We start from the raw sequence: 27972 nt of genomic DNA on the forward strand, positions 1-27972 counted from the left end.
GCCTGTGCAAAGTTCGGTCACTTTGCCTGCTAAACTTTACCTCCTGGGAGATGAGCCAAACTAATCGACAGTTATCTCGGAACACGATTTGGCCAGGGGGGGAGAAAATAAAGACTTGCGACGTCGTGTGCGCTCCCAACATGGCGTTCAAAACTGGAGAAAGTCTCAACTATTTGACCAAAAACTCATCAGGAAACAGTGTCGCTAGGCTGAACGAACCTGCAGACGCAAACACCCACTGCTCCGGACGCATTAACGCGCCGACCTGTGCCATGGAAAAACACTGCTGTCAGACAGCTGCGGCTCCTCAGGAGGAGTTGTTAAACGCTGACTGGCGAGTGGGCGATAGTCGCTCCTTTTCTGCCTGCGCCACAATCTCAGAAACGGCCAGGGAGCTGTGCAAAGCCGTGTCCGTTTCGCTGGGACTGGCCACCGAGTCCAATGACACGAGCGACATGGACGCCGCTCTCCCTCCGTGCGCCGCAAATGTCCAAACGCGAAATGGAGAGTTTTTGTTCGGAGTTGGATCCTGTCCCGGAGCTCAGGGTGCTGTCACCGATTCCAACACGTGCAACGAGCGAGATGACCGGCCCCTGCACGACCAAAAGCAACTGGTGGATGTGTTCAAAAGTTCAGGGAGCGCCGCGCGACTTCAACACCTCACCTCCACTCGAACATCTGCGGATGAGCCAAACTTCCCACTGTGCGAGGCTGATGGGATAACTTCAGAAGACATAGATCATCTGGACACAGCGCGTGCTGCTGCCAATTGCCCTTACGCCCAATCTGCGCCAGGCCACTTGGCGCACTTTGGTCAGACGGCTTCAGAACAACCGTGCCGAGTCTATAAGCCCCCAGATGAAGCGAGGGACTTCGGGGAAGCCATGGAGAACAAGTTCGGCGTTTATCAGCCAGAACAATACAGCGTCAAAGTGAAATGTGAGGACGGCGAATCTGCTGGGGCAACGTGGGGCAGCAATTACACTTTTAATGAGAAGTACACTTCTCAGTGTTGGGGCTCAAGTCAGTACGCGAATGCGCACAGCACAGGGACCAACACCGCGTTCATATGTAATCCATATGAAAAGAGCGCCATGCGTCCGGAGCAGTGGTACCCAGCCGGGACGCTGAGGCCGTCTTATCCCAACTCCAACTACATCAAGACTGAAGTCGGCGGATGGCTGGATGTCGCCTACAATGACAGCAGGTAAACAGCTGTTATAATAACAATAATAATAATAATAATGATAATAATAATGATAATAATTATAATAAAAACAACAACATGCATGTATTATGTGATACATAAGCTACAATAGTGTTTAGGGAGCAGAGTAGGCTGAGTTTCCTTTGACCCTTGCAACCAAATGCACACTGAACCTAATTAAATGCTACAACTGACCACTGTTTGACCTTAATCTGACCCCAGACATGTGAGGACTGACTATTGTATGCTGGGCAGTAATGGCCACATAATGCAACACAAACATCATCACAGAAATGTATTTCATTTGTCACCTTTAATGGATCCCATACAGCTGTTTGAGATCCTGAAGCTTTTTTGTTTTGCCTTTTTTTAAATGGCAACGAATCGCCTTCATTTATTCCACACTTGTTTTTTTTCCCAGTTAAAAATCCAAATGTCAAACTCAACAGATGAAAAATAGCAACATTTCTACTGCATGGACAAAAGGGTATTTTACGACATTATACTTAAAAAATAAAAGAATGTTGCGCTGCAAACTGAGCTTGTGCTGCATTTTGAAAGAGCTTGACATTTTAGATGCATGTGGGGCGCACATGCATCTAAAATGTCAGAGCTGATTACAAGTTTTTACCATTTTAAATATTACTGACTATAAGGTTTAAAATGATGTTCCTTCAGAGTGGAAGAAGCCCTTGTTAAAAAACATTTTCCACATGTCCCTTTAATTTGACTCATTTCACAGTATAAAGCCATTAAAAGGATCTGCTTTACGAATGTCAACACGGTAGCTGCGGTTAAAGTAGTAATATCTGAGATTTATCATCAAATCCATTTTTGCTTCATCGTTTTATTTGTTTTCAGATTTTTCAGTGTTTTGTCTGAGGCGCCTGCTCATAACATCCATTTGAACACGAATGGAAAAAGTGTGATTATTCTTTAATACAACTATTTCTGAATGCACCTAGTGACAAAAATGTGTCCCACTGAAATGTGTTCTATGTCATCTGATATAAATGTTTGCAAGCATGAATCTAGTTTTCTTTTAAGACAATATTATCAGTACATTTGTTGGACAAAAATAGGTCAGATGTGACAACACAGAATGGGAAAACAGTGTTTGACTCTGTGGAGGGGTGTATTTACTCAGCGCCACGCTTGTTGATCATTTTAGGATTGGTTCCAAAGCTTTATCAATCTATTTTTAGTTTTGTGTTCGACATTTTAACACAAAGTTAATTTTGTATCATCTGCCAAGTCTGTGTGTGGCCTCCAGGAGGACACAGAGTGGACATGTTGACTGACAGCCACAAGGTACCCCGTGTTCCCCAGACTTAGGAGACATGCAGCTGCCGTTTCTCAGACTGTCAACAAGTGATTTCATTGGTCTGGTGAATGAATGTGAACACTGACAACAGTTAATAGCTATTGGAGTTCAGTGTATAACTGTACAACTGTGCTGCTTTCTGCCAGAAGTCTTTTTTTCTTCTCTTCTTTGTTAAATTTAGGAAAATATAGTACTTTGGGTTAAAATAAGAAAGTCCTGAAGGATCCCGTGTGTATGTTACTAATTGGACTGGTGAATGATTGTTGAAATTACCTCTTTGAAATGCTTGATTTCTTGATTTTCTTCAGTCAGGAATAGAGTATAGCTGAAGCAGTAATGGTGTGAATCCCTAATCATTGAGGGTGTTCTTGAGTAAATTTGAGGAGAGCAAAACCAGCTGAAAAATCCCAAACATGGAGCTGCTCCCATCTCTGTAGAGAAAAACATGGAGGTGTAGCAGCATTGTCAGCCCGACCTGCCGAGATGTTATCTAACTTCATCTGCTTTGAATCAAGAAGACATAGAGTCTGAATCATGCGATGCCTAAAGGCAAAAGGTAGGTTACATGCTGGTTTTATGATGGCCATTATTGAACATTTGGATTGTTGGCAGCAATAGGAAAACGTGGAAAGAAAGAAACGATTGATCATTGACAGAGAGCTTGAGCCAGCCCTCTGTCCGGTTCATGTGGTTTAAATGGTTTATAATTTAGACTTTAGGTTATCAGGATGCACAGGCATAAAGACATTGAAAGATCAAGGGATCCAGGTTTCTACTTGCTTATCATCTCAAGTGCTGCAGCTTTCAAGAAGCAGGTTGGCTCAATTATCTGGACAATGTTGCTGTATAAAAAACAGATCTTTGGTCTGGCCCTGCTCCAGACTGGAGTTTTACTCTGCAAAGTTACCCAGGCTGAGGCCTCTACAGGTTTTCATTTCCATGATCTGAGAGGGCCCCATGTGTAATGTGGATGTATGTATCATACAGCTGTTTGGAGTTTATTCCCCATTTTCAACTTATAACTCAACCCCGGTCCTGCAGGGCAACTGTCCTGCATGTTTTAGGTTTCTCTGATTTCACCTGAATCTAATGCTCTGCTCGTTATCAAGCAGCTGAAGCTCGTCACAGGTTTGAAAATCGTTAGAATCAGGTGTGTTAGAGCAGGGAGAAACCTAAAACATGCAGGACAGTGGCCCTCCAGGGCCGGAATTGGGCACCCTTGTTTTAACTGATTGATGTTATAGGAGAACATGCTTTAGAGTGTAAATTAGGATATAGGCTGTTTTAATCAGATATTTTGAAATACCTTTGATTGTAGCCCAGCCTTGCAGGATGATTTAAAAGAGTGATATTTATCTAATGATTGTAGCTGCATTATTGCTTTTTAGGATTTTTGAAAAGAAAAATAGACAGTCAACAACACAGCCTACTCCAAAACCTTCAATAAGCTACCACTGCGATCATCTGCTGCTCTTACCAAATTGCTCAAATACCTCTTCTGCCAAGAATGAGCACCTGTTGCAGTACAAGGCAGCAAGGAAAAGGACCCAATAGACTGGCATTAATATGTTCAGGGGGGGACTGGGCAATGAGTCAGGTGACAGAGTCAGAGTTCCTAGGTAATGCCTGTCCTGGGGTGAAGTGACACATTGCTAGAGACAGGGACAAAGGGGCAGACGGACTGAAAAAAACTGAACTGACGAAGCCAACGTGACAGTGCTGCTGAAATTTTTTTTTGCCCCAATGTTGTTTGCAGAAAAACTCAGCGCTGTAGATGAATATGTTGCTGTTTCACAGTCTAAACACGTGTGATATCAGTAAAGGTTACATTTGCTCAAGTACAAATTTCAGGTACTCGTACAGTATTGTCAGTATTATGTCTGACAGCTTTAGTTACTTTTTAGGGTTAGAGCTTTTCATCCCCTTCCCTGTCCAGTGAAAACCTTGTACCTCCAAACGGAATTTGAATGCAAATTCCTCTGCTAAACTAAATGATCCAATGTCTCTTTATTGGGAAATCCCCCAACTTCCCAATAAATAAATCCATTTAAAGACTAGCCTGATAATGCGTCATCACAAAGCTAATAAAACAAGCTGTTTTCCAAACTTTTAAGAGATACGTGGTTCTCAGCAACGCTGCAAACATATTATGATAGAATAGGATGTAGCCTTGTAGATTAAGCTACCCAACAGTATATAAAGGAGTTAAAATGAGCATAACCTTAAACATCTAATGTATATACAGACAGTCATTTTAATCCGCAGACATTATATCAAATCCTAATCATTCATCATATTTGATGTAATAAATGCTGATAATATTTACAAACTTTTACTTAAATAAGGTTTTGAATGCAGGACTTCTGGTGGAGTATTTACTCACAGTGTCTGCATAGTTATTCCACCAATGCCTTCTGGCATGCAACTGCAGAGGTTTGGTGTTATTTTGAGCAGTATTAGTGGTTAAAAAAGACATTTAAATGCCTTCACCATAATGCCCCAAGCTAATCAGTGTTAGCCACGTCCGGCTGTTAGCGACTCTCCCAGATATCTCTGTTAATAGTTGTTACGCAAAAAACAAAACTGACTCGATGGCTTATTTGATGTACGTAAGTTGCTTTATGTGACAGAATGAAACGTTTAGGTAAAGCACATGCAATCAAGCTGGTCAGGAAGCTGGTCCCTCAGAATTCAACCAAAGCTGCAAACACACGTAACTGCCATGTCATGAAGCCTCGGCCAGCTGTGCTTGTTTACTGCCATGACGGGCCGGAAGGCATTGGTGGAAGAAGTATGCAGACTCTGCAAGTAAATACAAGTCCTGCATTTGAAACCTTATTTAAGTAAAAGTATGTAAATATTATCAGCATTTATTACATCAAAAGGTAAAAGTTCTCATTCTGCTGTTTTACTATAATATTGAATGATTTTGCACCGTAATAACACTTTAAAGGGGCTTGAAAGAGCAGAGTGAGAAGTGGACTCTGCGTGCCTCCTGTTTTGCCTCGTCTGTGTGTGGAGTGAAGTGACGTATATCCAGACTGGAGTGGGAACAGAGCACTTACACACAGTGTGCGTAAATTTGAGCGAGAGAAAAGCAGCAGAGGCATTCAGTAAAGAAAGCTAGTCAGTGATAATATTGGTGCACTTGCAGTGTATGATTGACCACGCTTTCCCTCTATCCAAGGAAGGACCGGGCTTCTCATGGGTGCATATTAGTTCAGCAAATAATACAGAGTGAAATGAGGCAAAACCTGCAACCCGAAAAGCTCTGTGTGTGTGCGCGCGCGTGTGTGTGTGTGTGTGTGTGTGTGAGTGTGTGTGTGTGTGTGTGTGTGTGTGTGTGTGTGTGTGTGTGTGTGTGTGTGTGTGTGTGTGTGTGTGTGTGTGTGTGTGTGTGTGTGTGTGTGTGTGTGTGATCATAGCAAAAATGTGGTCCTGGAGACACCTGCTGAAGTGAGAACTAACTCAGAGGAGATTTTGAGTGTTTTGTATTTTATGTGTCTGTATGTTACTGTTGTTCTATCTATTATTATTGGTATGATTGTGTTTAATGCTGCCTACCTCATAATAAACATTGTAACTGTTCTGGAAAGTGCTGCATGAATACAGTTTATCATTACGATGTTCATTATAGACAAATTTTGCTGTTGCATTGACCGTGGGAATAATCATACTTCCCTGCAGCATTAATCATTAACAACAGTGTTGTGCATGGATAATTTAGGTTTTACTGACCTGTATAGCTAGAAAAGAATATAACACTGAAGACCATTTTTTGTAGAAATTGTGGGGATGTTTCACACAAAGTGGTTCAGTACTGGTACAATAAAACTGACAGCATTTATAGGCTTGAGGGTTGTGTGTTAAAAAATAATTTCGTCTTGTGCATCTTATTTATTTATTTTTATGTAATACACTAAATAATACACTATGTGGTCATAACTTAGAGCAAAAATGTTATAAAAAGCTGTGATAAAGTAAAGTGAGTGTTAAATCTTCCCTAAGCCCAATAGAAAATTGTTTGTCTGTTAAGCTCTACTCTTGAAACCAGGACATTTCAGATCATTATGTTCTCGAAATAACTTACTTTAACTAACAATGGACATTACCCTGGCTTATCTAAAGCTTTAATTACAGCAGGATTATGCATTTTTATACATTTATGTGTGTTGGAAACACTTACTTATACACAAAGTTGTATATACAAAAGAACCTGCCTCTTAACACATTCAAATATAACCAGTCCAAAGTCTATTCTCTATCTGTTGCACTGGTGATGAGCAGTTGCCCTTGTTGGTCTGTGCCCTTAGAGCGGTGCCATACAGATCCTGACACGCATATTTTTAACATTTATTGTTGATGGAGCCCAGACATAAGAATTCTCTGTGTCGTTATTTATTAGAGGCCCTGGGGCCGTATGCACAAAACATCTTAAGTCTTAAAGTAGCGCCCGACTTGCTGATTTAGGACTAACTCTTTAAAAAAAAATGGGCATGTCAGTCCTAATTAAATACAACTGTGATAAAATCTTAGGAACAAGAGTATTTCACAAAACATTTTATCGCTAAAAGCGTCTCCTAAATCTGTAAAAAGTTAGACAAAAGAGCGCCGAAGTCCCAAAGAGCAAATCACAAACGATCATAAAATGGCTGCTGCCGCCAATCAACCTCATTTTAGAAATCATTTTGGAAACATTTAATGATTGGGGGAAAGTCACGTTTATTTCCAGGCACATATTTTCCCACCCTTTTTTTTTGTCTGTTCCAGTTACCGCTGTCTTTCACGCGCACGTTGGGCAAAAAGTAAAAGCTGTTGTTTGTACCTCTCGCTATCAGCTATGGAAGTTAAAGTCTGATAATCACGAGGCTTCTACATTGGAAACCTGCGATTTGCACATATAAATGACTAGTCAGTAGCCGATATTACGCTTTGATTGTTAAACCAGTGACATTTAGCCTACGGTTGATTTTAGAATCTTTATTTGGATGTGGTAACACACCTCTGAAAGTATTTCTATCAAAAATTCACTGACAGAGACCCGAGACAACCCAAGACCCAATCAGAGTTTCATTCATTAGACATGACATCACCCATAACGGCAGGGTCATCTCCTGCCCTTTCTCCTAGCTTTAGAGCTCTCCCCACCCCTTAGTAACAGTTGGTCTCAGCAGCCTTGTGAAAGGCTTTAAGAGGACACTGCACCCATTTTTTAAAATTCATACATGATATTCCAGTGGTCTAAGACAGTACAAAAACGTATATAAACATAAACAACCAGTGTTCAAATTTATGATACCATGATGTATAAAGTGTGGGGCTGCTCCACAGACGATGAATTGTGAAAGATGTGATGAATGACACTGAGAGCAGCCAGGGGAATGTTCTGAGCGTATGGGGACATTTACTCTTTCACAACTGACAACACTGCAAGAATAGGATGAAGCTCGTCTGGGTATAAAAAGTCTGGGTCCCCATCTGGGTCTCCCATTGTCTGTGGAGCAGCTCTAGATTTTCTGCATGATGACGTTACAAGTTTGGGACTTACCTATCTGGTTTCTGTCTTTAAGAGAGAGCCGCTTCTGTTCACAAATATTGATTAAACTCTCCGAGGTCATGGTGATACCATATTAGAATTCCTTATTTATGTGGTGTCCCCCTCGGTGGTGTTATTGTATAGACAGGTACTGTACTAAGTCTGAATTATTGTCACCTTAAATCAATCAGGACACAGCTGAGCTTCATCCATGTCTCTTTTACAGCAAACTTTTATATCTAAGTTGTAGGTCACTGAGGCAAAGTTGTGTCTGAACCTTTTCCAATCTCTCCGTGTTCAAGGCTGAAGCTGGGCGCCCAACGTGCCCCCGCCTCACACACTCCACTCCCCCTTGGCCTGCAATGTTGGCGCTGAAATCTTTTCCACACCATCCTCAGACACCACGCTCTATCCTCCTTAAATCACACACTGAAATGCCGCAGCACGGTTCAGAGAAGTGAGGAGTAACTGCCCGGCACAGTTTGAACAGTATTAAACAGGGGAAAAACATTAACCGTGTGGACATGCTGTGGTAAATGATCGGACGTGTGTGTTTTATTTATTTTCCCAACATGAGCTATTAGTTTTACAAGATGATTAAGATGGAATACAAACAAATGACTAGCCCCAGAGAGCTCAGACCTCTGTCAAGGCTTTGCTCTATCTTGAAGAGTTAATGAAAGTGAAAAATAATTTGTGTCCGCTCAAAAATGAAACGTGTTCTTCCCTGGCCCATGCTACACCCTTCCACGATGTTCCATGAAACTCCGGCCAGAGGTTTCCCGTAACCCACCTTGGCTTGGTAAGGGTAATACAATTGTGCAGTGACCCGTTTGATACATCCAAGATGGGGATTAACAATGACATCGAATAAAAATAAATGATATTATGACGACATAATACCAAAGTGGTATTGGCAACTTATTTTTCTCAGTGTCCTGTAGCTGTTCATGGTTTATAGAAATGCTGTTTCATATGTTTGACTGCAGGTTTGAGGCTGACAGAGAGCACATGTTTCCCATGGAGTTCTTCTTCCCACCGCAGAGGACGTGTCTGATCTGTTCGGACGAGGCATCTGGCTGCCATTACGGTGCACTCACCTGTGGCAGCTGCAAGGTTTTCTTCAAAAGAGCTGCAGAAGGTACAACTTCAAGGGGATTTTCCACTTTGATGCCAGTATCCTGTTTCGTTTTATTTCAGTTGTCATTGTGTTTACAGATTCTGTACATCCAGTGTTTTATATTTCCAATCATTCCGCAGTTCATCTATAAGTAACCCTTGATTTCTCCGTTCAAGTAGGCAAACAAAAATACCTGTGTGCAAGCAAAAACGACTGCACTATTGATAAGCTGAGAAGAAAGAACTGTCCGTCTTGTCGGCTGAGGAAATGTTTTGAAGCTGGAATGACTCTGGGAGGTAGGATGGATTAACACACTAAATCTGCTTTTAATTGGTGCAATTATCATCTGTTTTTGTTTGGCTGCGATTTATTGAGAGTTACTACCACTGACTGTTTTATTAGTATTACCTCATCAGTTGCATTTTGCTTCAGACAAAGGATGCCTGCAGTAGGAATGTACATTTGAAATATATACATCTGTGCAGTATGGACTATAATAAACACTGGATACATGCATACTAAATGAACAAAGCATGCTACAGAGAAAGTGAAGTCCTAAAAGTGAAACTATGAATGGTTTCCCAAGACCAAGTACTTTACTTTACTTTCTCTCTGCACTACACATCCTAGCTGGCTTGCTTCAATTGCTGCATCATCACAATAGGGGATGTTACTGATAATCAAGCCCCTGACTGAGCTGCCATGCAATTTAGACCTACTCCATTCACTTCTCCTTACTGTCACCCAGACCTGTTCGTCATATTAGGCTGTAAAGATTGACATGTCGTGGACTAATTTTAGTCCTGTGTTCAATTTTCACTCTCTTCCATTTTCTCATTCTGTTAACGGTGAAAATTGTACTGGAAGTACAAAGCTGACATGAGACATGTGAATTAAAGCAGCAGACATGCTGGTAATTTTGCCACCAGTCACTGACAAACCCATGGAGAGAAAATGTGTTCTAATGCTGCGATTGTAAGTAAAAAGGGACACCCTTTCTAGATGTGGCTAAAAAGAGCCTCCTTTCACTTATGTTCTCATCCTGGACATGTAATTCACTCGCCGTATTTCACTGGGAAATTTATGATGATCATTTGTAGAAGTGGAGGCAGAAGAATTATACATTTGGTCTTATTATCCAGGAGGGATTTCACTCAAAATACAAAGACATTTTTTTCCTTGAAATAAGTAGCTGAGTCATAAAAAACTAGAAATTTAGCTTTCTAGTTTGACTAATTGGATTTTGATTGAGTGATCACAAAGGTACATATGTATTTTCAGTTATACGAATTTGATTATACACTATCATCATAATCATTCAGACCTGTTTGTTTCACTCCTAGTTTGAAGGCCTGATGAGAAGCAATGAAATACTGTATGAAAGTTTCGCATCTGTTCCAGATTGAAAAGCATAGTTATTATAAATTGCTTGAAGGGTTCAATGAAAAAAATAAATAAAATAAATTCCGTATTTTTCCTGGAATGTAATTATATCCCAAAAGAAAGGTTGGGCAGGGAGGCGTCTGTTAGCAATCCTTGATAGCTTTCTCATTTTCAGCAACTTAAATTTGTACTCCGTAAGATTTTCATCTATTTAATTGTCTGTTAAGTTACTATATATCAAGAGTGAGTTAAAACAATGGCAATTAATCAAACGGCCCACTAATGAAAGCACTTCTACTTGGCTTTTTAATAATTATCCCCCACGTTAGTGATGCTGCGGACAGCAGTTGGTCTGTCTTCCCAGATCATCACGGTTATGCTGCGTTCACTTGTAATTGGAAATCAAGTTCTTCCAACTTCTGAGTCAGGCTTGTAGTAAGGGCAGAAGTATAATAGGAACATGTGTGTGTGTGTATGGATTTAAGGGAGTAACATATAGGGGACGGACTGGAAGGTGAATGTGTGTCAATAACGTTTACAAAAGAGCAAAAAAACCCCCGGCTAACTAGCATAATGACCATGAACGTGACAGGATGGAGGCTCTGACAGAACAGGTTACATCTTACCTCTAAAGAGGCTGCTAGAAAACAACATATCTCAATTCTTGTGAAGTACAAGTTTAAAGGAAGCTCACTGCAATATAAATATATCCCAGATGTGTCCAAAGTCACTTCAGCTTCTGTTTCACCACCAGCGAGTGAGAGTTAGTTAATGATTTACACAAGCTGCCATTCTGCTACGATGGCTTCAGGGGGAAAACAGCAGTACAGTGATGAAGGACTGTCCCGCCATCATTTCATTGTTAGCTTAAATATATTACTTATTGAAATTTTTTTTTCTTCACATTTCTAACACCATACAACAGCTCTTCAAGCCATGGTCCAGTTGATAGTTTTGTGGTACTGGTTTTAAACTCTTTTGTAATAAGCAGGCTTTGTCAGAACAGAACAGACCTTATATATAAGGTCTAGATATTTATACCCTATATATATAAGGTTTAGGGGCATGTCAGTAATAGCAAGGTAACAATGGTGTAATATAGGGCAGGGTGCATTGTTCAATAAATGATAATTTTCTTAATTGAAATCAATCAGAACTCAAAGAGTTTACACTGACACATTAGAGAAGCTGGAACCAGATGAGCTTTGGTATTTGTTCTAAAGAAATTACTGAAATAAATCATAGATCATCAAAATAGTTGCCAATTCATTTTCTGTCAATCAATGAAATTGATTAATAGAATAATCCTTTCAGCTAGATGTAATAGCAGGCTATTAATGATCTATCAGTGTGATGTTAGTGTAAAATGTTAAAGTCTAGATATGAAGAGCTCTTTTCCAAAACGAGATAAAAGCCAAATTTTTAAAAAATGAGTTTGTCATGCCACTTTGCTGTATACAGGACCTTTTCACTGCTTCATCAATGTTTCTGCCAAATCACTATATTTCCTTGTTTAAAATGGTCCACAAGACCAGCGCCAAACCTATTTTTAGCCTAAATGCGATACGTCCTCTCGACCAATCAGAATTCAGTGAGGGTTCTATGCGATCCAACATGGCGGCGCTCTGAAGCGGGAGAGTTTTATGTTTCGTCCGTCCGGTCAACATGTTCAGACTGAGCCAATAAACCATTTTGACAAGATACATTGAATATTATCCAAATGTGTGGGTCTGGGTAAAAAATGTAATTTTCCTGAAAACTATTAAAATGGATTTACAGCGTTTTGGAAAAGAGCTCCTCATATATATTATGGAGTCATAATGGAGATAGTACGGAAACATTGAGAGTATTATCAAAATTCTGCTAACTACTATCGTTTCTCATGTAAAATCACATACAGTACAGAATAGTAGTTTCCATGTTCCGCTTTAATGGTTAAGCTATACAAAGTACAGATATAATTCTCCTGCTTATTTCATTGAAACGATCATTCCAAGTCATTGCTACAAGGATACAATTAAGAAGAGTAGGTTGAAGAAGAAGAAGAAAGCAGCAGACCTTTTGTAAAGGTTTTATCAGACCTCTCTCTTTTCTCTGCACACACTGCTCCCTCCTACCTTTCCAGAAAAACAACTTACATTGGCGAGTTAATGATGTAATGACATCTACAACCTGGACACCAAAAGTGAGAATAAAGTGGAATCTGCAAAGGCACACATTACACATTACAAAAGACATTTCAAGAGGAGGAAAAAGTGCTAAATTGACCTCCGTATTTTTTGTGAAATCATTTCACACCTGGCAACCTAAAAAGGTAGTTAGGATGAAGGTGGTGATTATAATGGTGATGAGACGGGTAATGACAGAGAGGGAAGGGGACCCAAAATGTAAGTATATTGAGGTGTCCAATAAATTTTACAGGTGCCATTTTTATTTGAGTGAAAATGGACTTGTAATGGAGAAGTCTGCAGCCTATTCACTGGAGGTCAGTTTTAACCGGAAACAATCTCTGACACTGACGCCACAGCTCAGTGTGTAGCCAACATATATAATATATACACTTCATGCAGAGAGCTGTTCCTTATTGAATGGAGTCTGTGGTTGTGCTTGAATCCGTCATTTCGATGGCAACCTCCTGTTTGTCTTAGCTTCAACTCATGCGTGGGGAACTTAAGGTTAGCTCAACCCAACATATTTACACTGCACTCTGCAAAGATTAGATGGCTTCCTGTGTCACAACTGAGAATCCCCAGGGAGACATTTTTAATTAACCCTTTTTATGTGAAATGTTTGTTATTGGATCAGACGTAGAAATGTGAGACTTGCCATTTATCCTTGTTATATAATCAATTCAACCCTGGTGCTTTTGAGAGAGACTTAAGTCGTGTCTATAACTGGAAGTTCAATATTTATCCAACTGAACTAGAAAGCTATGCTGCCTTTTTTAATGAGACGTTCTCTACACAGAAACCGCAAGAGGCAATTGCATTACAATTAACCGTTACTTTTACGGTCAGTTGATATAATTGATTAAAGAAATAATATGTCCCCTTAAAGTTACAGTCTCGAAGGTCTCCATTTTTTCTCTTCGGTGGCACATATGGCGATAGGTGGTACCTGCAGGTATGTTTTAGAATCTCACTTTTCAGAGACGCACACAGTTTGACATCAGTCAGTTGGCAATTGTTTTTGGATTTGCACCTGTAGTCATTTCTCTTTTTTGTTTGTTTCGCCGTAGTAACCGTTTACTTGCAAAACAGAGACCAGAAAAAAAAATGCAAAATGTGGTTGTATCACTACTTGCTGTTCGTGGCTGCCTTGCCAATCAGCCAAGTGAATGAGTGTGTTTTTAGCTGTAAAATGAGAATGTCTGTCTGAGCGATTGGTTGGTGGACGGGGCTTGGTCTTAGCTTGACTTGGTCGCAAACTTTCTCATTTTACACGTAAACAGTAAACTAAAATTCGTAGGCATTACAGTAACAAAATCTTCGTTCGTATTTTAGCAGCACTGCCTAGTTTCAATGTTTGACCTAGTGTAAATGACTGCTCATAAACTGACATCAGAGACTCCTCAGCTCTGATTGGTTCTTTTCGTTTGGGCTCGGTGGAATCTTGCAGATGCCATCAGCAGCACTAAGTGAAGGCAGAGGAACATGGGTTTTTTTTCACAGATTATCCGTCTCATGTAGTGCTGTCAGGACATAGTGACAGTTTCAGAAAATATATGTCAAAATCTTATTTTTATAAAAGTTACTTCAGCTTTAACCCCTGCGAGACGGGAGGTTGTCTCTTAATCCTTGCTTTGCAATATGTAAGGAAACACAAATGTAATGCAGATATGCTGGATTTAGTGAATGGTATAATTCAAGGTTATATTTTCAACACTGCAAAACCTTCTTGGGAGAAAAAAAAATGATTACAAGGGGGAAAACATCACCAGCAAGCTTTTATACATAATGACCACAGGGCTTTCCACCAGATGAGGCTCATCTGTTGACAGAGTTTTCTTTCAAAAATGGAATGCCATTCAATAAATTTGATGCTATAAGTAGACCAATGTGAGTATTGTTGGGTAAAATTGATATTTACATTACATCTCAGCACACTCAATAGACAGAGGAGCTACCATAGCATGTATACTGTATGTTTTGTTTGTTGTTTATGTGCATATTGTTATGTAGCAATAATGAGTGGAGAAGATGGGATGTATTGATTTTTATTGAAATCCAGTGTTGATACATATTCCATTTATACTAGCATCTATATATCATTTTTTGAAAGAGAAACACTCTGGTTTCATCACTAGAGCCTCGTGTCATCATTGTATATAGCAACATTTACCTATAATGTAATGTAGTTAAGCTGGATTGGAAATGTATCAGATATGTCATTTAGTTCACTGGTTGTGTGGAAAAATAGCATGAAAGTAATATTTGCTTTTGTCTGTAGCACGTAAGCTGAAGAAGATTGGACAACAGAAAAACCCTGAAGAGGACCATCCTCTTCAGGATCCTTCAGAGGTCATCCAGAATATCTCTCTTAAATCAGGCCTGAACTTCAACTCCCAGCTGGTCTTCCTCAACATACTGGAGTCCATTGAACCCGAGGTGGTGAATGCAGGACATGACTACGGCCAACCAGACTCAGCTGCCACTCTGCTCACCAGCCTCAACGAGCTGGGAGAGAGACAGCTGGTCAAGGTGGTCAAATGGGCAAAAGGACTGCCAGGTAGGACACTAGCTGAGGTTTTTGAAGCAGGGTACTAGCTCACTAGCTAGCTGCTATCTGTGCCTGTCTGTGATTTGGTGCACAGTGGGGTTATGCTGATTATTATGATTAAAGCAATGAGAGTGAGGGCAACTGCAGAGTGACCCTCTTTCAATTGTTAATTAAAAATACTCATTATATCTCCTTTAAATACTGTTTGGAGTCAGGACATACTGTATGTCTATAATAATAATAATATTAGTAATAATAATAATAATACATGGGACTTAAAGATGCTGTTTGTATGATAACAAATAATGAATACGCTTCCACCCCATTTTAGCTATCAAACCTATGACACTATGCAGTGAACCAGCTCTCTTGTTTCATTTTTGGGCTGCTGCTCTTTAATCTAAGTCTTTCGTCTCTTTTGTCAGATAGAATAAATCTAAAATGAGAAAATAAATGGGATTTTGCTGATAAACCTGGAAAAACGAGTGAGACTTCAACAGTATAGCCTGATTATTCCCCAAAGATTAAAAAAAAAAAAAAAATGTTATGTGTGCCTCATTGAGAAATGTTGCATCTGACCTCCGCTCGCCCCCCTGCTGCTTGGGGTAGCTTGAGACTCTTCAGTCACTACTTTTTAGCTTCTACCGGAGGTTAACGAGCAGGCCCGAGGTTCATATGGAGCATCAAGATGACTAAACACACCAGAAATAATCAGCCATAGCCCTAGTTGTTAGATCCAGCTTCAGACAAGAGGAGACGGCTTGCATTTATGGTGGGTGCAACTCGTGGAGCCCCACAGGTGGATGGACGTTCCCTCTGTGTTTTTCAAATGGGTTGTTGGGTTGTGTTGTATTTATTTGATGCCAAATCTTTGTCCTTAGGTTTTAGAAATCTCCACGTGGACGACCAAATGACCGTCATTCAACAATCATGGATGGGGGTGATGGTGTTTGCCCTCGGATGGAGGTCCTATAAGAACGTCAACAGCAGGATGCTTTACTTCGCCCCAGATCTTGTGTTCAACGAGTATGTACAGCTCTGAATTCTTCTTAAATTCAATTTTGTTCTCTAAAATGATTTCATCAGGGGGTGACCAACATGCTTTGCTCCTCAAGAGAGAGCAGCCCCAGTGAGTAAGCTGGCGCTGTCGAACATAATACAGACATCAGTTTCTCTCCGTTTTAAACTCCTTCTCTCTCTCACATTTGCTTTCCTGCTCATGCACAAACAAAGACATTTCTATGAATGAGTAGAAGAAATGGTTGCAGCAATTTTAGGTCCGCGTCCATCCAATTTACTCCTTAGGTGTTCTTTTGTTACAGTGAGATGGAAGTGAGGAACATTAGTTTCCAGCATTGAAACTCTCACGACCCTGGCGCTGATTCAGTTCTGAATATGATTCATGACAGACAACAGTGGTGAGCTCTGTCTGAGTGAGGAGTGTTAATGTTCTTATTTAGTTCCATTAAATGTTTACTGCTGTAGATTTGCAGTGTATGGAAATGTAAACCTAGACCATATGCCATCTGTCACTTGCTTCACTCAATTTTTTTTGCAAACTCCAGTAACAATATGTTGTAGTATCTCTGTAGAATTGGTTGGGCAGAAAATTATATATTAATGATTTATTTAATATACTAAAAGTTTAGAGTAACTGGAGGGTAGCTGGTTCAATCTTGAACAGGTAGGATAAAGGAGGGAGGGACGTTAATGAGCAACAAAACCCAAACTGCTCATTTGAAGCTACTCGGTGACTGACAACAGCAGTGGTCATAATGGGCAGCTCCCAGTTATGATTGTGTAACTGTGTGAGTGAGTGTGAGGCAGGTCTGCACTGAATAAATAAAGCTTTTTTAAAAAGCAGTTATCCATTTTCCAAATGATCCATGTAGCCAAGTGTCTGGAAATATTAACTCAAGGCTTGAATCGTTTGTCGTATCTCACACCGATGGAACTCCCCAAAGACATTTCAGTCAAAAGCAACTGGACTTGGTTATTTGTCTAGGAAGACGTTTCACCTCTCATCCAAGAGGCTTCATCAGTTCATGTACGCATCTGACCAGACTGGAGCTGGTCCTGGTCAGGTGAGAACATTCACAGGCTTACCGATGGAACTATTCATAAGTGGATTACAAAATGTAAAACATAGAAAAAGTACATTAGGGTATTTACATTTAATTATATGATAAACATATGTTTAATTTAGCCAGTGGCAGTTCCTAACTACCACCAGTTTGTAAATGGCTTTCTTTAAAACATCTGTAGTCCCCCAACCCGACCTTTCACAGGCTGAATAATATCTCTAATGATGATAAGTAAACGGAACTTCAAGGAATGATTTGGATGTTTCTTCATTTTAGTTTCAGTTTCATTAAAACATACAACAACAATAACTGTTGTTTTGCTAATACCTAAAATGGCACTGCCTCTTTAAAGTATAAAAAGTGCATGTTCATTGAAAAAAAAGCCATAATTCAAATCACTGATCACACAGCTGAGTATCACAAACATGAGTATCTGAACAGATTATGTTGATTATTATGTAAATCTAAAAGTATACACCAACTGACATAGAGAAGAAAACTGCCTTGAACTTAAACTTTTCCTGGTTCACACTTCTGGCCAAACCTAATTCAGTTTGGTCACAGCAGGTGTTTTTCCTTTTAAAGCTGTCAGGAAATGCCTTTGTGCAAGCACTGGGTGTCGAGCAGGCTGAAAACATCAGCGAATCCCAAACAGATTCATGTCGAATGTTTCAAGTTATGATTAAAGGAAAATGCAGTGATTTTACCCCACACATTTTTCATAACTTTGCTACAGTTTAAGTCTACATATTTGAAACTGAAGTCGAAAAAGTTAGATTTTGAGATAGAAGACAATTTCTTCAGCTGTCCAAGGTGTGTTGGATCAGTGGTTCCATTTTTGATGACTGAATTAGGACTGGTAGACGCCATATAAGTCAAAAACAGGGATAATTTCAGCTATTTGAAAGAAATTTGAGCATAAAATGTTAATGGACTGAAGGGCTCCTTGTCATCTTTTAAATTTGCTACTTACCCTCTCCTGCCGAGGCAATTCTGTCCTCTAAAAGGGGTAAAACCCCCGGCACATTGTAATTGGAGACTGAATTAAGGTAATTGGAAGATTGTGAATACAGGTCTCTGGCTTACTTTAATTGTTTTTGGGTTTTTTTTAATATGTGAAATAAAATATTTCTTCTATGATACTTTACCTTAACACTTCATTCTAGAAGCTATGATGGTTGGGTAGGTTTGTATCCAGAAGCAGGTTGTCCTACATACATTTTTAGCCGTTGTATAACTGAGATATACAGTGTGCTTTGTTTTCGTGCCAAGGGCTAGATGGGAGGATTGACATCGCTTAGCTTAGCATAAAGACTGGAAACAACACTGCTTGGGGCCCAGATATAGTATGTTTTGTACAGATTATATAAGATATAACATGTGTTATGTTAGGTTATTATTAGCACGCTTTAGAGGAGCTAGTTGGCAGATTTTGTCAATTTCTGACCAAGCTAACCTAAGTTAAGCATTTACCACAGACAGACATGACAGAAAGACGTGAGGGTGGTGGCCATCTTCTCATCTAACTCTCAGCAAGAAAATCAATTAATATTATATTTCCCAATCAAAAACTAATCATTAAACTAAAATTACATTTTGCATACAGTTGTTTCAGATGTCAGCTGTTTCTTGGTTTTACTGGTGATTACGTTTATGTTCTGTAGTATGAGACGTTAAAAATCACCAGTGTCTCTACTTTGACTTAACGAAATTTCGGAAAGTTCAGCTATCTGCCGAGGCTGATGAGTGTTTGGAGGTGGATGTCAGTTCAGCAACATCGCCCCATAACTACAAACCATCTCCGTCACAATCCCTCCAAAGTTTGCTCGTATAAACTTTGCAACAAGTGGATTATATACTTGTCAGTGTATGTTATACATTTATGCAAAAACGCAGACAGAGAACTTTCGCACTATTTCATTTGGATCTTCAGAGCATAATGTTACAAAATGTCTCTTTCCTCATTCATAATAAAGTCAGAATGGTTTCATCAGGCTGAATAGAGATAGGAAACTTTGAGCACGATGCCTGTTCTCCCACTCTTAGTCTCTCATGCTTGTTGAAATAACTGAAGATTGTTCAGGCGTAATGGACATGACATATCCAATCACCTCATATGATATTACAGTTCAAATGACAAAAGTATTTAACTGAACGTTAATGCTAAATACCACTGCTCAAAAAAATGAAGGGAACACTTGAATCACACATCAGATCTTTATGAACAAATAATTCAAGTTGAAAATCTTTAATGATGTACATTGTATAATTTGTTGAGAACAAAATTATGTAACAACAGTTAATGGAAACCAAAATCATCAACCTACTGAGGGCTGGATTCATCACAACTTGCATTCATTTTATCAAAGCAACTCATAATCCAACTCAATAGTGTGTATGGCCTTCATGCCTGCATGCACTCCCGACTACGTCTGGGCATGATCCTGTTGAGGCAACGGCTGGTGTCCTGAAGGGTCTCCTCCCCGACCTGGATTAGAGCATCAGTGATTTCCTGGACAATCTGTGGTGGTACTTGGCAGCGTCAGATGCAACGATACATAACACCCCATAGGTGCTTAATGTAGGTCAGGGGAACAAGAGCGCCCGTCAATGGTATCGATGTCTTCGTCATCTAGAAACTACCTACACACTTTGGCCACATGAGACCGGGCATCGTCCTGCACCCGGAGGAACCAAGGGACCACTGCACCAGCGTAATGTCTGAAAGTCCCTTTAAGGATTTCATCCCCGTACCTAACAGCAGTTAGGGTACTGTTGGCTTTGACATGGAAGTCTGTGCGATCTTCCAATGATAAGCCTCCCCAGACCATCACTGATGCACCCCACCGGGTGATGTTACAGGCGGCATAAGGTTCACCGCGGTGTCTCCAGACTCTTTCACGCCTGTCATTTATTTATTTATTCATTGGTTTATTTCAGGGACATTACACACTAATCAACAGCCAAGCTGTAAGTGAGCCAGATTTAGCCAAAGAGGCTAGTTTACATCTGTAGTCTCCGGCCAGATATTCAAAAGGCAACCTAAAATTACAGGAAAAAATGCATGTATAAGCAAATATTTTAAAAAACAACATACGGTAGTAAGAACAAACTGCCATACAAAGGCAAATAGATAATAAAATAAACAGACGATAACACCCAGCATACACAAGACAATATACGCTGTGGAGATGACACCCTTATGCAGTAGATTAAAACAGGCTCAGACACACACACCTACATAAAAGCACATATACAGCAGCATAAAGCACAAACATGGAGCACCAACATACTGATTTAGACACTAACACAGCACAAGACAGAACATGAGCACATAAGAGACAAGCAGGCAGGACACGACAGTAACCAAGAAGTCAGCAGGGGAAGCATTTGCACTCCTAATGAACTGTTTATTAATGAGCCACATTTTCAGCTGTCCTAAAAAAGGAATGGTAATAACTAATGTTTCTGATGACACCTGGTACTGAACTACATTCCTGTGATGCTGTAACTGAGGATGCTGAGTGGCTAAAGGCACTTTTTCTAAACGGTACAACACAGTCTCTACTGGACGAGCCTCTGGTTGTCCAGCTTGTATCTGACCTCTGAGTGATATTGACATATTTTATTAGGTTGTCCCAACTCAGAAATGTATACTTTTTCAAATAAGACAACGGCGGTAGACGTTTGATTTCCGGTCTAGGACTTTGAGGGTTTGTCTATATAACGTTTCAAGTTGTTTTAGTGTTGTTTTATTGGCTTGTGCAAAACTGGTCAAACAGTATGTGAAATGTGACATTATCACATCATGCATAACTAACTTTGCGATAAGTTGAACATAACCCAGTGACTAATTTTTTTAAGATGACACTTACTGTAAAGGGCAGTTGAAAGTCGATTAAGGCCAAGGTACTTAAACTAAGACACAACATGTCATTTTTCTCCAGATGGCATTATATCTGGGTCAGGAGTGCAGCATTGCTTTTTTGAGGAGAACATGCAGACTGTTTTTGATGTATTTAGTTGAAGGCAAGATTGGATTAAACTAAACATGCACACCAGTAGATTGCTGGAAGTCATTTAGTAGGGCTCTGGCAGTGGTTTGATGTCTTTCTACAGCCCTGTCCAGCTCTCCTTGTATCTTCTCTATCCTCTTGAGACTGTGCTGGGAGACACAGAAAACCTTCTTGCGACCATAGGTATGGATATGCCATCCTGAGGAGGAGCTGGACTACCTGTGCAGCCTCACTGGGCTGCAGGTGCCGCCTCATGCTGTAAGTAGTGACAAGGACACTAGCAGAACACAAAACTATGACCCTTTTTGGGTGTTGTCTTGCTTTGCCTCTCCATTGTCACTTTCATTTGAACCAAGGCAGGTAAAATTGATTCACAATCACTTGTGCTTCCTAAACGGACAGGTTGGTATCCCTGAAGTTTAACTGACGTGTTTTTATACTGTAATGATTAACTGTTGGCTTATTTTTTTTGAGCAGTCATAGAGTCTAGGATAAGATTTGAGTGTAACAGAGTTAACTTGCTCCAAATGCCAAAGATTATACAGCAGATATCTGAGTTATTCTAAAGACAATTCACTGTCACCATTCAACCCCTAATAGCAACTGATATAACCTCTGACATTCTTTCCTCTTTGACAGTTATTCAGCACAGACTAAATGTCCAAGGTGAAAAGTAATTTGTCCTTTTCTTCTTCGTGACTGGAACATTTCCATTATCCACATTTCCCATCCTATCTTCTTTACATCTGCAGACATCGGATGCACATTTCCACCATGTATGAGCACTGCATACGGATGAGACATCTTTCACAGGAGTTCCTGCTGCTGCAGCTCAGTCAGGAAGAGTTCCTCTGCATGAAGGCCTTGCTCCTCTTCAGCATTAGTAAGTGCCGTCCTGTACTTTACTTTATCACGCAGGAGTGTGACAACCGTCGGGCATGTTGTCAAAGCTGTTTTCCTGTTTTCACCAGTTCCAGTCGAGGGTCTGAAGAGTCAGGAGTGCTTTGATGAATTGCGTCTCACCTACATCAACGAACTCGATCGCCTCATCAGCTATCGAATGGCGACCAATTGTCCTCAGAGGTTCTACCAGCTCACCCAACTCCTGGACTCTCTCCAGATGGTGAGATACACCTCTTTCAGATAACTGCTGCTACAGGCATTATCACTTGTTAATCACTACGATTGATGTGAGGCGGTACGGACGTATCTATCTCCTAGTTGGCTCTGTAGGCTGTTATCATCTATTCTGTTGCTAAGAGGGATCACCTACTTGTGCCGCTCTTATCCACAGCATTGTGAGATGATGTTATATGAAGAGTGTCAACAGTAGGGAGTATTAAAATACCAAAACTCCCATAAGGAGCCAGGCTGGGGTGGTTGTAGGTTACACAAACACAGGATTTTCACCTGACAGACCGGTGTTCCTGTCACGTGTCAAACCAAAAGTCAGTGATGACTTTTTTAAATATAAGGTAGCCTACCTAAGTTAACTTTCTTACATAACATTCTTAACTAATGTCACAAACGTTTATATTTTAACCCAATCCACAATCTTTAGTTAAGCTGTCTAAACCTAACCAAGTGACGTTATCGTTGTTGGAATTGAGAACAGGACTCCTGAAGCATGAAGGGTTTCTGACCAAGCAAACTGCGACCTTTACCATGTGAATAGATGATAACGGCAGGCTAAGAGGCTGATTATCCACTGATAACGCCTATTCAATGGAGTGATAACATTTGAGTGCAACGCCTGCAAGAGTAATTCTACTCATTTGCTTAAAACATTTCTTGTCGTTGCATGCAATTAATTCCCAGGGAATGCTGTGTTTTTATAACAGTTGACAGAAAAAAAAGCATTTAAGTTTTTACAAGCAGAGACCTTAAAATCTAGAGCCTAATGGATGAGTTTACTATGATTCAGAGCTCTCCTCACCTTTTATATATTGAGTGTACCATATATTCTGTAGTTAATTTTATTCAAACTATGTCATTTATTTGTGTTTCTTCTGTTTCAGATGGTAAAGAAGCTTCATCAGTTTACATTTGATCTTTTTGTCCAGGCTCAATCGCTCCCCACGAAGGTCAGCTTTCCAGAGATGATTGGAGAAATAATCTCAGTACACGTACCAAAGATCCTGGCAGGTTTGGCTAAACCAATCTTGTTTCACAAGTAGAAGGACTTCTTATTGATCAAAAACGGACTTATCTTTGCTGCCTCCATAAACTCAAACAAAGGTACTATTTCCCTACATCTCCAGTCTAATAGCTCTTAGCCCTGTCCTGTTATCATTATTTTGTTTTTTTTCTTCCTTTTAGCCATAATTGAGATGATTTGTTCAGAACTGTTAAAGCTTTTATCTGAAGCGCTGCAAGGCATCACTTGTTGACAGCTCTGCTATTTCTGAGTGGAGAGTTTGTGTTTTGAGCTGCAGCGGAGATGCCACTTTACATATGCAGTAAGTCTGTTTAGGTCATCATTACAGCATCCTGAAAGCAGCAGGATTTAAAACACTTTTACAAGTTTTGCATGTGACCTTCATTATACATAAACTCGACAAGGTGTTTATAAATACAAAACAAAAAAAGAAAGAGAGAGAGAGAGAGAGAGAGACGGCCCAAAGAGCAGATGAGAATCGTATTACAGAAGTAAACACATACTTGTTTCCCATCAACTTAACAAAATCTGTTTTTCTAAGTGCTGCCTTCAGTTGCACCTGCTAAGTTCCTGCTTGTGAAATCAGAAGTGTTAAATGCAACTTGTGAGGACTTAAGGTTTTAAGTGCCTTAAAATCAGAAATGTAGTTTTGTTTAGTTTTTTCTTTTCTTTTTTAAAGTTAAACTTTCTCACAAATGGGACAAAATCCATTGCTGAGACAATCATGGTACAATAGATATGGTACAATAGCAGGTAAAGTGATAAAGTCTGAACTCACAAGTGGACTAGAGTACTAATCACTCACATGGAAATATGTAATGATTAATGTTGTTGTTACAACCACCTGGGCTCAAGTGCCTCTCAGTTGCAGACAGCTATCGAAGGCGGCAGTAGTACGTTTGGTTTTATTTGACATTAAAAGAATATATATGCAACACTGTGTATTCATCCAGTATTCACTGAAAGATCTTCATGTCAGATCGAAGGACAGCTGTTGTGTCTGGCAGCCGCCACACAACCAAAACACTGCATTGTATAGTTTAAGCATAATGAATATTTCACCTGATTCACCACTATTTGCTCTAATGTACTTCTGAAATCAAAGGTCATATATGATCACTAGTACAATTTGTATAAAATACAGCGCGGTGTAACATTATTTCTAAGGTCATGAAAGAAAACATGTTAAACTTTTAACCGTACATTGCTCTCAACACTGACATCTCTAGAACACACTGCATGCTTATTGTTGGTTTGTACAAAAAAAGTTTTCTCATCAATAGGGCTGTCCTCGATTAACAAAATGAAATTTTTTTTTTTTTTTTTAAATAATCGCTTAGTTGATTTAAGGGACTTGTAAAACTTCAAAACTTTCTTGGAAATAAGTAATCAGCGAAAAGCATAGAAAATGACGAGGAGACTAAAGACATTTGAGTTGACTAAGACCAAAACGACTGATTAGTTGCCTAAAGAGGGGGCTGCCCTACTCATCACATTGGCAGCAAATGTGATGAGCTGTTTTCTTGATGTTACTAATTTTCAAGCATTAACTCATAAATATGTAGGGGTAAACTTGTTAAAGCAGGTACTTGGCATCAGTGAAATTGGATAAAAGTCTTTATTTCTCCACTGCACAGCTACAAAACTATTGATAACTTCATATTCATAATGCGACTTTGGAGAAGTTGACAGAGTTAGCCATTAGAAAGTATCAAACTACCCTTCAGACTATTTTTGCATTTACTATAAAGCATACAAAGGCAAAGCAAAGGTATGTGATAAATTACAAGCTTAAGCAAAAGATTCATTGATAAAACCAAAACTAATTTGGCTGCACTTAGCACTGTGCATTATAGTGGAGCACACCATCTCTGATAGGCAACATGCTGTTGAAAGCGCCATGCTGTGTGCAAGTGGTGGGTTGTAACAGCAGGGACAGAGAGACTTGAGGCTCGTAGGGAAAAAAGGAAGAGAGCTGGGCACCAAATACAGGCAACTGAAAGAGAACTTGATTCAAAGTGCCAGCGATCTTAGATTAGGGCAGTAATGATCCAACAGGACAACAAATAACACCTTAAAGCTATTTTTTTTTTAACTGGAAGGGCTTTTAGATGTAGAATGTGAAAGTCCTTGACTGGCCCTGCCAAACTTCAGAGAGTAAAACCATCAATATGTGGAATGCCTTGAAGACAACTTGATCAAAGAGACTTGAGTAAAACCGTTGAAAAGTATTTATTCATGGTGACGAATACAGTACGCTTTTTTAAATTTATTTAAATAACACCACTGAAGATGGTAAAACATAAGGCACTTTGGCCAAGTAGCTTTGTCTACTTGTTGCAGAGCGTAAGTTACACTAAAATAGAATATTTCAGTAAATTAAGTAGAAGTGTAGAAGATAGTGTTTATCACAATCCAACAAAAACAACACTTCAAATGCACATACTGCTGCAATGTTTTATAGCTCACTTCAAAATTCCACATTTCTTTCACAAGCTTGTAGTTGCATGCATCGTGCGTTTGTATAACTTAATGCATCATTTTTAGCTTTACACAAAGCAATGCATGGACATCCTTATCGTCTACTGACTGGTAGTGTCATCATTGTTAATGCATGCGATAAATGTCAGAAGGCATGACGCCATTTTGTTGTACAGTGTACAGTGATAAGTTGACGATATCAGTCAATTTCACAGTGTTTTGAAAATGACTGATTTAACCCACTAAACATTGGATGTCAGATAGACATGCAGATCATGTCTGTATTGGGTCCGTCGCTCCATGACCAATTCTGGACATCTATTCAACGTCCAAACTAGATTTGGACGTCCAACCATGACCCAACTTGGATGTCATTTGACCTTTGAACTGGGCACATTTTTTGGACGTCATTTGGACGTCTATGACAGGCGCAGGAAACATGATGTACATGATGTGTTTTTTTTTGTTATTTTACATTTGACTGTTTTTTTTTACCTGGTTTATTTTGAATAATCAAGTTATGTATTTATGCATATATGTATTTTTGCATTCATTTGTTTTTTAATCTGGAAATTTTGTGGAAAATAATTTCATGGTAGCCTATCCACCTTATTATGACAGAACTCTCCGTCAAATACTACAGAGCCAGAAAAAACATGCATGTCAGGAGCAACAAGCTAATGTTAGTACCTCTGCCAGCAGCTGTTATTTATAGCTATATTTGCTGTTGCTGAGCTGTGGCTCAGGTTGTGGAGCAGGTTGGCCGATGTTCGGAGGGTCAGTGGTCCTTGGGCAAGACACTTCACCCGGCTTGCCTTGTCTGAATGCTGTAAGTTTGAGGCGCAAAGTGGAAGCCATAAGGTCTGTGACCCTAGAAAAGTGCCATGTTATTATTATTATAGAAGTAGTCTAAAATTAGTCTAAAGTTGACGTTGAAAAGACCAAATTTGGACTATAAATAGCCCTTACAACAACCCTTCAGTGGACCGAAATTAAACTTCCAAAAATGACATAGAAAGTACGTCACTGCACAGTGGGTCTAAACTTCAGCTGAGAGTTTTGAACACTCAGATGTACATCTGCAAAAATGAATGTCTTCATGTCTTCGTCTTGTCTTTTTATAAAATATTTGCTCTGTGAACATGAATAGGGGGGTTGGGCTGGGGGAAGGTGGAATTCAGTGGCTAAACAAAGTTCAGGTGATGCATGAGACTTTACCCCCCTCGCAACAGGTAATTATAGCCCTGAAACTCAAAGAAATGTGCCTGCTGTCATTTGAGAGAGCAGCTGTTCTGTGTAAGGTGGAAATTACACAGAAGTCTATTTGTAAGAAGAAAAAGTACAAGGATTTGGCATATCACTGTTTTAAGTAAGCACATAACACATTTAGAAAATCAGAAATAGATATTGACCAAGCCATCTTACATTTCCTTATTGCACTATATTGTAAGACTGTTTTAAATAATGTTGCCATTTTTTAAATGCCGATTTAGCTTTATAATGCATTACATGTGGGCAATTTGAAGGCACTGCCAGTGCCAGTGGTTCGCACACCTCAATGAGACACCTAATTGCCCTGTACATTTTTAAAATGAATATGATTTAATCACAGTAGGCTACAGTGTTTGTATTATGTCAGTGGATAATAGCTGGTATGTGCCCAATGTACTACATATTAACCTAGTTCTTTGTACATGCTACAGTAACTGCATATATTGATTGGTTTAATGTCTGTTTTGACTTTTTAGGTCATATTTTGTGTGATTTATACCTTTTGTGACTTGATGTATGTGTTTTTCAAAGGTGTTAAGCTGCATCATCTTTCAAAGTCAATTAAAGTAATTCTGACTCTTTGTTTGAAGTAATTGTACATACAGTATATAAAGTAGGGAAAATGGCCTGTCATCATTTTAACTTGGAAATCCAAATGGTCGCCTTTGGATT

General features: G+C 39.6%; 1 protein-coding gene across 3 annotated transcripts; it reads left to right on the forward strand.

Annotated features, from left to right (window-relative positions):
* Window positions 1–50: 50 nt before the first annotated feature.
* On the forward strand, window positions 51–27879 carry LOC310956573 (progesterone receptor-like; the record flags this gene model as incomplete). 3 transcript variants are annotated; one of them, XM_083926845.1, is made up of 8 exons in its annotated part: window positions 51–1207; window positions 9057–9208; window positions 9367–9483; window positions 15020–15298; window positions 16171–16315; window positions 22142–22272; window positions 22361–22512; window positions 23408–27879. In XM_083926845.1, 8 exons carry the CDS (start codon window positions 51–53, stop codon window positions 23564–23566), a joined length of 2292 nt encoding a protein of 763 aa, XP_083782971.1. In that variant the 3' UTR covers window positions 23567–27879. The 3 variants fall into 3 exon arrangements, with proteins under 3 accessions (XP_083782971.1, XP_083782972.1, XP_083782973.1); XM_083926846.1 differs by having other exon boundaries at window positions 241–1207; window positions 9364–9483; XM_083926847.1 differs by having other exon boundaries at window positions 241–1207; window positions 9364–9483; window positions 23453–27879.
* Window positions 27880–27972: the final 93 nt, after the last annotated feature.

This window comes from Echiichthys vipera, assembly GCF_963691815.1.
Source record: "Echiichthys vipera genome assembly, chromosome: 14".
NCBI lineage: Eukaryota > Metazoa > Chordata > Actinopteri > Perciformes > Trachinidae > Echiichthys > Echiichthys vipera.